We start from the raw sequence: 14304 nt of genomic DNA, 5'->3' as shown, positions 1-14304 counted from the left end.
GAAATTCCCTTGCTTCAGCCTCCTGAGTAGCTGGGACTACAGGCGCCCACCACAATGCCCAGCTATTTTTTTTTTTTTTTTTTTTGCAGTTTGGCCGGGACCGGGTTTGAACCTGCCACCGTCGGTATATGGGGCCAGTGCCCTGCCCACTGAGCCACAGAGGCTGCCCAGTTTTTCTTTTTTTTAGCATCAGAGGGACCAACAACTACTCAGTATCTGTGTACTCAGATGCGGCCATTTTGACTACAGGTAGCTATTGAAGTATACTTTTGAGATTGTATTAGTATAGGTTAAGATTGTTTGCAACATGCTAGAATTATTACTAGAGGTAGAAATTAAAGTGGTAGAGAACTGAATGAGATTACAAGGAAGAAATTAACGTGTTAAGACTAAAGGTACATAAATACATGGAAATAACACGAGTGTCTTCTAGGAGTTATTTCTTAGGCTGAATCATCAGAATTGTTTGTATTTTACATCTGTCTGGTCTAATACTTTCCTGACAAGTGTAGGTAAAGGCAGAAAAAAATCTACTTCAACATTTCAGGTTTTTAAGACGTAATACTTAAACGTTCAACTGCCCCATGCCCAATACAAACCCCTGTGATTGCCCTGTTTTATGTATAGATATATACTTTAAATGTTATGTACAGTAGACTACTAAGTCAGTAGTGTAAGCAGTAGAACCACTTCACCATTCCATTTCTATACATCATGAAATGAGCACTAAATATTAACCTTCCAAATCTCAAGAAAACGTAAGAGAATAACTACAGATGTACATAATTAGCATTTAACTTTCCACAAATATTTTAGGAAATCTTATCATGGACAGTGCGTCCTCTGTATAAACAAGAATTAAGTCCTTTTGGCGAATACAGCAAGGCAATGTTTAGTTCATTCTTAAATGCATAAGTCTTGTTACAGGGTATTTTCATCTTTGAACTTCCGAAAGGCTATAAAATTTGGCTCTTCTCAAATATTTTAGGATTTCCTTTCAGCTATTTCCTTTTTACATTCAGAAGATTGGGTGCAGAAACTTTCACTTTGCCAGGAATGTTTCTTGATAAATCTGTATCCTAAAAAAAAGAAAATTGCTGAATGTCTTCACATCCTATATGGTCAATTGTGTTTCTTTTGTGACAATTATGTTATACTATGGTGTCAAAAGAAAGGCATTTCTAAAAATTTTAGCTGAAATGATTTCACTGCTTTCAGTGAGACAGCATTTTCTACAAAAATGGTAGAAAATAGCTAACATAAATTGTATAGCCAATCTCCACTTCCCTTTTCTGAAGGAAAACTTTACCTTCACACTGCGGAATAAGTCTTTTTCTCTTGCTGTTGCTTCTTTGGAATGCATGAAACTATTTAAGGCTGTTTTTGCAGCTGTAAATAGGAAAGAAAGAATCTTATTTCTGTTCAGTCAATTAACTGTTTAAAGTAACTAAAAAAATTTTTTTTAAGTACCTTTTCCCTTTTTCTGAACTCCAGGAGTAAGTTTCACTTTATATCTTTAAAAAGGAATTGCATATGTTACTAAATAGAGATTACAACACACTTCCTAACAGGCATACTAATGGCGACTTACTTATAGTTTGCCATGGTGGTGTAAGGGGCACATATGGGAATGGCAAACAGCAGTATATCTTCAGGATGTGGCTGGCCGGTCAAAGAATCAAACAGATTTTCCTAAAAAGGGAAAATAAATACAATTATAACAAGTCTTAAAGGAAAATGCTACACATTTTTATCTGTTTCTGACAGACGTATAAGTAAGTGCTTATGCTCTACTTTAAAGGCCCAAAGAGTTGAAGACTAATACTTAAATATATTATCCTTTACTACTTAATTTCTGTGTAGCATAGAAATGAAAACAATGATATTCAAAATACCACACACAGATACACTAAGAGAAAAGGGGGGAAATTTGGTGAGTATTACCTAAGTTGCAGAAAACTACTATGCATAAAAATTATAAACAGTAATGACTACAAATACATTTAAGGCCCACTGCTTGAAAATGGAACTGATACTCTAACTAGTCCAGTGGTTCTTGGCCTAGGAAGTTCTGCCCCTCCAGACACTGGGCAATGTCTGTAAACAGTTCTGTAGTCACAATGAGGGCAGAGGTTGCTACTGGCATCTGGTAGGTAAAGGCCAGAGATGGGGTTGACCATTTTATAATGCCTGGGACAGCCCCCCACATTAACCACTTCACATTAATAGTACCAGAGTTTGGAAACCCTGGGCTAGAACAGCCTTCTTTTCCTATTCTTGAAGGAGAAATTCCCACGGCTTCTTAAACAGTTGCGTACTGATTTAGAGGTCAGGAATATGTGAAAACAATCAGGTCCCTGACCTCTTCCACCCACCACTGTTGGTACACTACTATTAAGAGTTCTCGTTTGGCAGGCTACCCCCCAAAATTGCCCCTATTTAACAATATGAGTAAACAAGATTTAAGACAAAATGCTTGGTGCTAAACTGTAATTGATAGTTGAGTGTTTACTCTGTGCCATAAAGTTTACTCTTAACATACTTTAGTTCTCGAAACAAGTCTGCCCCAAGGACAGTTATTATCCTTATTTTTCACATGTGGTAACTGAGGCACAGAATAATGTTTCAAAGTTTGCACAGTTATGGTGGCCATAAAGCGCATTTGCAGTATTACACTGCACGTGAACTTTATGGACACTCTGTATATACAAAGTTGGGACTAAAACCCAGAAAGTGTGACTCCACAACCTGAAGTCTTAATTTTTTACGTTTTAGTTACTTGTATATCAAATATTCTCGGGACTAGATGGCAATGAGAGTGCTGTAGTAGGAACCCAACACGGAATCATACCTCATTTCCCTGCTGAACCAGATCTTGCTCTTCCTGTTCCAAACACATAAAAATAAAAGTAAGCTATAACTTAAAAGGAAATTACACACCATTAAACCATGAGTAGAAAGAAACAGTGATGTAATAAGACTCAATACCTATTTTACAGGATAGAGGCCCCAGGAAGTATTCCCCAGTGTCCCAAGAGACTGACATGAGTGTGTGTGTGTGAGAGAGACTAACTTAAACAATAAGCAATGCCATTCAAAGAGGAAAAGGGTGTTTTTTCTGAAGGGGTGGGGCGAGAAGGGACCCTAAACTTTCACATAAAACATATACTACAGAAGTGAAAGTTGTAGGGATCATTTGAAATGACAACTAAGGGGGAGGAGGGAAGGACAATTCTGGTAAATAAGATTTTTATTTTTAAACTGCTATTCAACAGTTTTCAGGGTAAATTTTTCACATAATAAGATGGCTTAATTTTGTTTGCTTATCTACATAAAAATACCCAGAGATAACTTACTGTCTTACTCTGTTCAGGCTGAATACCTTAGCTAGAAACAGAAATTTCTTTCTCAGTTCTGGAGGCCAGAAAGCCCAATGTCGAGTCATAGCAGATTCAGATCTGGTGAGCCTCACACGGTGAAAGGTGGCCCTCAACCTCTTCTGTAAGAGCACAGGCTACACCTCCTACTATCACAATATGTATATAGGCTCCAGGATATGAACTTTGCAGGGATATCAACAGAATGTTCATAATTAACACCTCTAATGAATATTTATGAGTAAAAGTCTTACAGAATAAATTACAGAATATGGGAATAGTGTAAATATTTGCTGAAATAAGTTTTGGGATTCCTATACAACATTGTTCAGCAGGGAAAAATCTCCCTAAGTACTATCTGGAATATACTATAATTATGAGCACATAATTATTACTCAAGATTTAACTAAAAATAATGCTGGTGATGTAAAAAAATTGATTCAGCCTGTATCTTAAAGTTATTAAAATAGCTCAGAATATCATGAAGATGTACATATTCACGTAAGAAGGTATACTTAAGACTTCTATTCTTGGCTGATAAAACAATTATTCAATTTTAGCTGGAAAAACACTAACTTCTCACTGGTTTTGCAACAAGCACATTGACTGTATATCTATTTTCAACATTAAGTAAAAATATAACAAATTCCTACAGAAAAGCTTCCAGAAGTGAAAATTTTCCATTCACCTTCAAGACAACTTCAATTTTTTGTTTTATTTTCACTAAGTCAGTTTCCTACCACAAAGTCTCTTCATAAAATTATTTTCTAAAGGCTTGTGATAAATATTTTATCAGCAGTTAACACTGCCATTATTATGCTTTAGATAATGCAATTTTAATATTTTTGGTTGTATTTCTTCTTAAATGATGTTCCATTCAGAATAGGATTACCACTTGTCCTGGTTTTAGCATTTCAAGTCCCAGGAATCCTGGGATGTTTGGTCATCCTGACAAAGAAGCAAAGCCCACATATGTAACAGCCTTACCTTTTCATCATGTGGATCATCTACAGCTAAATCTTGTAATTCATGAGTTATAACTTCAAGGGATGGAGTTTCTTTCTTAATGCTGTCAGAAACCCTCTGCCCACCACCTCTGGGTTTCTGAGGCTGTTTTTTTATAGGTTCATCCTTTGTTTTTCCTTTTTTTCCCTTCTTCCCTTTCTCTTCTTTGTTTGAACCTGCAGACTTTAATTCATAGAGGAAAGATCAGTTAACATCAGTGTTTTCAATATTGTCAATATTTTAACAAAAATATATTGAAAGCCTATCATATGGTAAGCGGTGGGCTGGATGCCCAAGGAAAAGGAATTGTTTTAGATGTGACGTACCCCCAGCAATTTCATAATAAGTTCCCGTTCTTCTTCATCTTGGTCTTTGTATTTTTCCTTCATTTTTTTCATTTTACTCTATAAAATCAGAAGATTTTGGTTAGAAAACTTCAATAAAAATTAGCAACAAATACGTATAAACAAAAGGTGCTTTTTGACTCCCATCAAAAATGCTTATTGAACAAGTTACAAGGTTAAATAACCATTACAATAAATAATGTGGAGGCTACAAAAATAGACCACAGTCCTCACCTTCAAGGAATTTACCAGAGGGGATACACATACAGAGGGATAAATTAATGTAATATATATTAAATACTATAAATACTGTAAGAAAAGAAAATTATTTCTAAGATAATATCAGAACATTTTCAGTTTGAGCAAGAAATGTTGAGAAGAAATAAAGGTAAAACTTGAAAGCAAGAGTAAAGAAGACAGGAGAGAGTAGTATTAAGATATTAGCAAGTCATTGCCTTTAGCTGGAATCAGGGTACACACAGGGGAAGAACAGGAAATAAAAGTGCCAAAGGTAGGCTGGGCACCTGCATGTATTATAGAGATTCTTAAGATTGAATTTTATCAGGGAAATCAGTGATTCTTTACCCTGATTACACATTCAAATCACCCTATGGCAGGGGTGTCCAACTTGTGGCCCAAGTCACATGCTGATTTTATGAGGATTTTATTGCTTATCTGTAATGTCACATATCACCAAAAGTACGCAGGGAACTTTCTTTTGCTAATCAGCTTTCCGTTAGTGTTTGTGTATTTCATGTGTGGCCCAAGACAACTCTCATTCTTCCAACGTGCAACAGAGGGAAAAAAAGATTGGACACTCCTACTAGGGGTTTGAAACTACAAACATCTAAGCACCTCTATAAATTTTTGTCTTGATTTAATTGTATTACCTAGAGCCCAAATAATAAATTTCTATAATTTTAAAGATTTCCTTAAACAGGACACAAACACCATAAAAGAAAGATAGATCAACCTTCGTTAAAATTAACAAGTGACCATACATGGCAAGTTTGTGAACTTAATTGTCAAACCTCGTATTTAGAAAGGACAAGAGTGAGCCTTCTAGAAAGCTAGAAACATTCCAAGTGTCTTGATCTGGGTGGTGGTTTCACAGATTCTTGTGCAAATTAAAAGTGTCAAAAAACACTTTTACAGAAGTGGAAAAAGGTAGTCCCCAAATTGTGAAAAGTACTTACAAGTCCAAGAAAGAATTTATATTCAGGATTACTAAGAACTTCAATGCATTAATTAGAAAGATGAGACAACCCAACTTTTTTTTTTTTTTTTTTTTAAGAGACAGAATCTCACTTTATCGCCCTCGGTAGAGTGCTGCGGTGTCACACAGCTCACAGCAACCTCCAGCTTTTGGGCTTAGGCGATTCTCTTGCCTCAGCCTCCAGGGTAGCTGGGGACTACAGGCGCCCGCCACAGCGCCTGGCTATTTTTTTTGTTGCAGTTTGGCTGGCACCGGGTTTGAACCCGCCACCCTCGGTATATGGGGCCAGCGCCCAAGATAACCCAGCTTTTAAAATGAGCACTTCAAAAACAGAATATTATGGATCTAATAAATGTGTAAAATAAAGCCAAAGTGAGTTATCGGTACACACCTAAATGACTAGAGAAACAAACCCTGACAATACCAAATGCTGGTGAGGATGCGGAGCAACTGGAACTCTCTAGATGCTACTTGGTGGGAAACTGATACAAGTACTCTGGAAAACTGGTTGGTAGTACCTCATAAAGCTGATAAAGTATCCACCAAATTGCACTCCTAGGAATAATGAACAGAAATGCATATTTGTGGACCAAAAAGACAGGGAGATACTAAGCATACTAGGTCTGACAATTAAGTTTGTGAACTCCTCCAAGAAAGTGCTACAAACCTCATTTCTGAGTATCACTACAGTCACCTTTGAAGTAGGTGACTCCCCATCCCCCCCACTGGGAAGCTTTGCACTAACACCAGGGCCTAGTCCACCTTTCAAAGCAATTCTGGAACTTTTTTTCTAGAATGGCCATCAAAGCTGTAAAATACCCTTGATGTCCTGCATGTCATCAAAATGTCTTCCTTTCAGTATCTCCTTTATCTTTGGTAAAGAAAAGAGTCACTGGGGGCAAGGCCAGGTGAGTAGGGTGTTCCAATAAAATTATTTGTTTACTAGCTAAAAACTCTCCCAGACAGTGCCACGTGATCTGGTGCACTGTTGTGATGCAGGAGTCATGAATTGTTGGCCAAATTTTCCTGTTTATAGACATTTACTTGGTCTGCTAGGCTTCTCATAGTCAATGACTTTGACACACAATTTTGACAAATGTTTCCTGTTTTTGTAGTTCCCATTATTTACCACCCTGATGTCTTTATCATTTACACTTTCTCAGAACATTTATACATTGCCATTTTTCTTCATTGCATTATTCTCATCAACTTGGACTAACATGTCCCTGATTTCACTTCCACTCTTGCCAAGTTTAACCAGAAACTTACAAACGTTTGTTTGTTGCTCTAATTCAAGCTCTGACATTGTTGTAACAGCACACAAAAACACACAATACTGCACACCACTCAGCATACACTGACATGAACACAACTGTGAGACACTGATATTACTGAGGTTATGAAACCTTACAGAGTTGTCTGTACACAGCTGCCAACATGACCACACAGTGGCAAGTTGTGAACTTAATTGTCAGACCTTGTATTTAGAAAGGACAAGAGTGAGCTGTCCAGAAAGCTAGAAACATTTCAAGTATCTTGATGTGAGTGGTGGTTTCACAGATGTATGTGCGAAAAAATTCACTATGCTAAAAACTTATGATTTGTACATTTTACTATATGTACATTTTAAAATTATAAAATAAATGTTGAGAATAAAATTAATGTTACCAATAAACTGAACTGAGAAATAGAAAGCCTAATGAAAGGAACAAAGTTCCTTAGAAAATATAAATTAGGGTACAGCGCCAGCCCTGTGCACAGGGGTTGGTAGGTTTGAAATGTGCCCTGAGTCTACTACAAAAAAAAAAAAAAGAAAATATTAATTAGAGGCTGAGCACAGTGACTCATACCTACAATCCTAGCACTCTGGGAGGCTGAGGTGGGGTGGGTTGCCTGAGCTCACAGGCCTGAACAAGAGCAAGACCCCATCTCTAAAAATAGCCAGGCATTATAGTGGGTGCCTGTAGTCCCAGCTACTAAGGAGGCTAAGGCAAGAGAATTGCTTGAGCTCAAGAATTTGAGGTTGCTGTGAGCTATGATGCTACTGCACTCTACCGAGGGCAACAAAATGAGATTCTGTTTCCAAAAAAAAAAAAAAAATATATATATATATATATATAAATTTGAAAAGCCAACTTCAAAACAACCCCATTTTATTTAAATATATTTAAAAATCATTACAGAAATTAAATTAGCTCTTACAAATGTACTCACAAAACCCAAAATGTCAGTTTTATAAGCAAAGACTATCAAATTTCACACAAAACAAAATCTCTGTTTTTGGCTCAGTGCCCTGTAGGTCAGTGGTTAGGGCACCAGCCACTTACACTGGGGCTGGTGGGTTCGAACCCAGCCTAAGCCTGCTAAAAAACAATGACAACTACAAGAACAACAAAAAAATAGCTGGGCTTTGTGGCTGGTGCCTGTAGTCCTAGCTACTTGGGAGGCTGAGGCAAGAGAATCTCCTAAAGCCCAAGAGTTTGAGGTAGCTGTGAGCTGTGATGTCACAGCACTCTACTGAGGATGACATAGTGAGACTCTTCTGGGGGTTGGGGGGGGCACAAAAAAAAACAAAAAACCCTCCATTCTAAGTTCTGAGAGCAGAAAAAAGGGGAAAGGTCCTAAACTAGATACCAAAACCAGAAAAGGACAGTATGAGAAATTAGAGGCCAATTAACAGATTTTTCTCAAGTAATATATCAACTGATTAACAGAAAACAGTAATGCAATCAATGCAAATGCAGCATTCAATAAAATTTAACTTGCAGCCAAGAGCAGTGGCTCGCACCTCTAATCTAATCCTAGCACTCTGGGAGGCCAAGGTGGGAGGACTGCTTGAGCTCAATTCTAGCCTGAGCAAAAGTGAGACTCTGTCTCTCCCAGCTACTTAACAGGCAGAGGCCAGAGAATGGCTTAAACCCAGGAGCCTGAGCTTGCTGTGAGCTAGACTGACGCCATGGCATTCTAGCCTAGATGACAGAGACTGTCCCAAAAAATTAATAAATAAATAAAATTTAACTCATCATTATTAAAAGTAACTTCAAAAACAGTATCTTCCAACAACCCATAGGAAACATATCACAGTGATAAAAACCTCAGAAACCATCCCTTAATGTAATTAAAAAACATGTACACTATTGCTGCTACTTCTATGAAGCACTATACTGATGTTGAGTCAGTGCAAAAAATATGGGAAAAATAAGATAGGGATTAGGGGCTCGGTGCCTGTGGCTCAAGCGGCTAAGGCGCCAGCCACATACACCTGAGCTGGCGGGTTCGAATCCAGCCCGGGCCCGCCAAACAACAATTTCGGCTGCAACCAAAAAAAAAATAGCCAAGCATTGTGGTGGGTACCTATAGTCCCAGCTACTTGGGAGGCGGAGGCAGGAGAATCGCTTGAGCCCAAGAGTTGGAGGTTGCTGTGAGCTGTGAAGCCATGGCACTCTACCCAGGGCAACAGCTTGAGACTCTGTCTCAAAAAAAAAAAAAAGATAGGGATTAGGATTAGAAGAGAATAAAAGAAAAGCCATTATTGTAGAAAAACACAACTGCCTACAGATGTATTAATAGGTGTTTGGTAACACTGGCCATTACTACTAGATCAGCATATGTAACTACATATCAGCAACTAGTAACTATGAAACTATTTAAAAATAGGTAATTAACAAAAATTAAAAATTTTAAGAAGAAATAAAACATCTGGGAATAGGTAAGATGGATAAGATTTCTGTGAGAAAATATATCTTTATTGAAGAATATAAAATATTCTTACATAATTACAGTCCACAAGTATAGTCTCCAACAAAAGGACTCAATGTGGCAAAGATAAGCTAAAATTCTTAAGTATTTTAATAAAAATCGTAAAGTGTCTGTGTTGGAACTTAACCTACTATAGAATGTTTCAGCATGTAAAAACACCATTCACTGTCACATTATTTTATTGCCAGACATTCAAGATTACTTTCAGGCTTTTTTGCTGTTACAAATATCAAGCTGATGAACATCCTTATTGTTCATGCTCATTTTTTTTTAAGGATAAATTCCTCAAACTGGTATTGCTGGGTGGAAAGTAAGTGTATTTGTTAAGACATCTGATGAGCACTCCCATGCTGTACACTCATTCATTGAATAACTGAACTTGTAGTATCTATTAATTTCTTGGGTGAAAACAAATTCCCCATGGTTTATACAGCATTTTTTTAAATCACTTTTTTTTTTTTTTTTTTGAGACAGTCTCACTTTGTCGTTCTTGGTAGAGTGCCACAGCATCATAACTCACAGTAATCTCAGACTCTTGGGCTCAAGTGATCCTCTTGTCTCAGCCTCCCAAGTAACTGAGACTTAACAGGCACCTGCCACCATGCCCAGCTATCTTAAGAGACAGGGTTTTGCCCTTGCTCAGACTGGTGTCCAACCGGTGAGCTCAGGTGATCCACCCACCTCAGCCTCCCAGAGTGCTGGGATTATAGGTGTGAGCCACCAAGCCTGGCCACTCTCTTTTTTTTCTTTTGATTCCTTCAATTTTATTGATGGTTCTTTCCTCCACCTGGATTTTGTTTGCACATTTTTTAATATTTTGAATATTTCCTATCTTCCCAAATGATACATATTATTTTATCGCCTACTGACATTTAAAATACACAGTTAATGGTTATCTGTTTAGACTTTATTCTACATGATGTTTCTGTCTGGATATGCCCATACTGTTTTATGGCTATACCATACGATTTTGACAATTCTAATATTAAATGTTTTACTATCTAATAAGGAAATCCCTCTTCATTAATCTTTTTCCTTACCTATCCGCTAGCATTTACTTCTTTAAAATGAACTGTAGAATTATTTTATCAAGTTTACTAAAATCTCAATTCTGAAAGTCATGAATTTTCACATTAATTTGAGGAAAACTTTTATTTTACTGAGTCTTCCATTCCATATGCATAATATACCCTTTCATTTGTGTGTGGCTCACTGGAAAAAAGAAAAGAAAATTTTGACCACTACATATGAAGGAAAAAACATAAAACATCTTTATAAAGGCTAAGTGCAGTGGCTTGCACCTGTAATCCCAGCTCCTCAGGAGGCTGAGACAGGAGGACCAAGCCTGCATTGAGTGTGCTAGGATCATACCCATGTGTGAATAGCCACTGCATTCCAGCCTGGGCAACTCACTGTGAAACCCTGTTTTAAAACAAAACAAAAAAAGACTGCAACTTAAAAACTAAAACTAAAAGAAATTTTTCAAAAAAGATACACTGATAAATTATCCCATAATCCCCTCTTTATACTGCTACAGCCTTTTAAAAACTGTTCTATATCCAGTGCTCCTTTCTTCATCATGAACCTTTAATAAAATAGGTAAGAACCCTAATAAAATCACATTGATAACTGAAAAAAAAAAAATTACTAAATTACCTACAAATATCAGGTTTGTCACTTATTGTCAGGGTGACTTTGCAAATCACACCCTAATTCCTCTTCTACATGAAATGAGAGCTTCTGTGCAAATGATCTTAAAGATCTAAAGAATATAGTGATATATATATATATATATCCCTAATATATATATAAGGGATATATATATACACATGTGATATATATATATATATATATATATCCCTTATGTTCCCTAATGTGGTATCTTTTAGGGATATATATATATATATCACTTATATATATTAGGGACATATATATATATCACTATATTCTTTAGATCTTTAAGATCATTTGCACAGAAGCTCTCATTACATGTAGAAGAGGAATTAGGGATCATAAAAGAGATCACTATATATAATAGTGTATATATATAATATATATATGTGAATATATAATATATAATAGTGATCTCTTTTATGTTCCCTAAATGTGGTATCTTTTCAACTAATTTTCAGTCAAAGGAAATCACACCGGATTATTTTTTTTTCCTACATTGTCTATTTTACTTAAACTTTTAAAAAATTAAGAGGAACCTTGTGCTCGCTTCGGCAGCACATATACTAAAAAATTAAGAGGAACCTCACAAATGCATTTGTGAACCATACTGTACTAATTTTGACAGACCACCCTGAAGTTTATTACCTTTTGTCCTCGCTTCATTGGCTGCACACTGGGAACATTTCTGCTTGTATTCTGATGAGTTTCAATGTGCACACCACTTTCTTTTTCTTTGTCCTTTATCTCTATTACTTCTAAATCCCCTGAGTCACTTGGAAGTTTTTTCTTCTTCATTTCCCTAAATACAAATGAACCAGAAACATCTAAGTCTTAGAATTTCATATTCTTAGTGCCCTAAAAACTTTCCATGGGAAGGTGAACATGAACATATACAGCAGACGTCCTCAAACTTTTTAAACGGGGCAAATTCACTGTCCCTCAGACCATTCGAGGGCTGGACTATAGTTTAAAAAATATATATATGAACAAATTCCTATGCACACTGCACATAATCTTATTTTGAAGTAAAAAACAAAACAGGAACAAATACAACTCACACTGCTTCATGTGGCCCGCGGGCCGCAGTTTGAGGATGCATGATATACAGTATTCTACTTACCTTGATAATCACCAAGCTACAATAAACAAAGATGCTCAAATCATCACCAAGGAACGAAGTGAATAATTTTCATGTCTCATGAATTTATCATTCTTTCTGCCATCCAGCCTCCACACACTGTCGCCCTTGACTTATCCTTACTCATTAGAACATCTTGAAGGCAGCACTGGGATTAGTACTCTTTCTACTCACAAAGCCGTGGCAAATCTTAGGTATTTAACAAAACACTGGTTAACAGGATGATTGAATAAATAAATGGATTTCTAAAAATATGCAGATTCAGGAAGAAGTGCAAATTCTATTCCTGTGGATTTTTTTTTTCAATTTCCAATGTCAATGCCTAGTCCAGGTCCTCACCACTTCCCACCAACTTCTAATGTGTCCCCTGTAACACGTTCTACCTGAACTTCTACATCAAATCTTCCTTAACTGTTTTTTTTTTTTGTTTTTTTTTTTTGGCCGGGGCTGGGTTTGAACCCACCACCTCTGGCATATGGGACCGGCGCCCTACTCCTTGAGCCACAGGCGCCGCCCTTCCTTAACTGTTTACCTATGTCAAATTCCTATTCAAAATCTTCCAAAGGTTCTCTTCATATTACTTTCAGAATAAAGTCCAAAACCCTTGGCTTGTCATTCCAAGCACTCCACTTTCTTTTTATAACTTTTTAAAAAATTTTTAAAAATTTTTATTGTTATTAAATGATAGCTGTTTACATTAATGCAATCATGGGGTACAATGTGCTGGTTTTATATACAAACTGAAATATTTTCATCACACTGGTTAACATAGCCTTCACAGCATTTTCTTAGTTATTGTGTTAAGACATTTATATTCTACATTTAGTAAATTTCACATGTACCCTTGTAAGATGCACCATAGGTGTGGTCCCACCAATTACCCTCCCTCCCCCCTTACCCTCCCCCATCCTTTCCATTTCCAAGTACTCCACTTTTTGTCCAGATTCACATCTCTGATCTTATCATCTATAAATTCACAAACATAAGCTTTCTCTTCCTTTTACCTCCATCTACTTACCATTTCCCCAAAGCACCACGCACACTATTCCCAAACCCTCCCCCTTGTTAATGCTAACTCTCCTTGGAGGCTCCCTCCTCCTTTCTTCACCTTCATGTACTTCAGTGGTAACTCATCTTTAAGGTATGTAACTGATGGTATTCCCAAAACATCTGAACTCACAGCAACTTCTCATTCCTGAACTACTGTATCACTTTCACACACATTATTTATAAACTTAAAGACTACTTTTTGAATCCAGGACTCAGAAGCTTCTTGAAGGCAGAAACTCTGTATTTTGCCTCTGTGTATACTCAGCATCTGGCATAGTGCCATGTACTCAGAGTTCGCTGTAACTGTTTGGTGCCACTATTCCTCAAATAAAAATGCTTTACTTTCTGCTCTAGTCTACAGCCTCTTCCAGGAGTGCTTTGGTAGTCTTTGTCTTTCCCACCTGGTGGTAGCTGTCCCATCCTTTCTGCCCTTGCTTTTCTCCTTGCCTCTTGAGACGTGCTATGTAAAAGAAAAAAAAATCAACTAGCACTCTGAGATGCTGAGGAGGGCAGACTGCTCGATTTCAGGAGTTCGAGACCAGCCTGAGCAAGAGTAAGATCCTGTCCCTACTAAAAACAGGAAAAAAAAAAAAAAAACCTGCAGCAAGAGGATCACTTAAGCCCAACAGTTTGAGGTGAGCTATGATGATGCCATGGCACTACCCAGAGTGAGACTCTGTCTAAATTAAAAAAAAAAAAAAAAGAAATCAAGTCCTCTTGTAGTCCCAGCTGCTCGGGAGG

The 14304-nt window shown here is 37.0% G+C and overlaps 1 protein-coding gene across 1 annotated transcript in view; it reads right to left on the bottom strand.

Annotated features, from left to right (window-relative positions):
- Positions 1-702: 702 nt before the first annotated feature.
- The window catches only part of NEMF (nuclear export mediator factor), a 56128-nt gene continuing 42526 nt past the window's right edge, over positions 703-14304 (bottom strand). Inside the window, exons 26-33 of the mRNA XM_053594349.1 lie at positions 12021-12174; positions 4709-4786; positions 4365-4565; positions 2852-2884; positions 1592-1692; positions 1471-1514; positions 1310-1389; positions 703-1079 (exon numbers count right to left, since the gene is read on the bottom strand). Coding sequence (XP_053450324.1) covers positions 1002-1079; positions 1310-1389; positions 1471-1514; positions 1592-1692; positions 2852-2884; positions 4365-4565; positions 4709-4786; positions 12021-12174 — 769 coding nt within the window. The 3' untranslated portion in view covers positions 703-1001. The remainder of the gene's footprint in view (positions 1080-1309; positions 1390-1470; positions 1515-1591; positions 1693-2851; positions 2885-4364; positions 4566-4708; positions 4787-12020; positions 12175-14304) is intronic.

Source organism: Nycticebus coucang, chromosome 6 (genome assembly GCF_027406575.1).
Source record: "Nycticebus coucang isolate mNycCou1 chromosome 6, mNycCou1.pri, whole genome shotgun sequence".
In the NCBI taxonomy this organism is placed as follows: domain Eukaryota; kingdom Metazoa; phylum Chordata; class Mammalia; order Primates; family Lorisidae; genus Nycticebus; species Nycticebus coucang.
The sequence above is the reverse complement of the archived record's forward strand: the minus strand, read 5'-3'. Positions and strand labels throughout refer to the sequence as shown.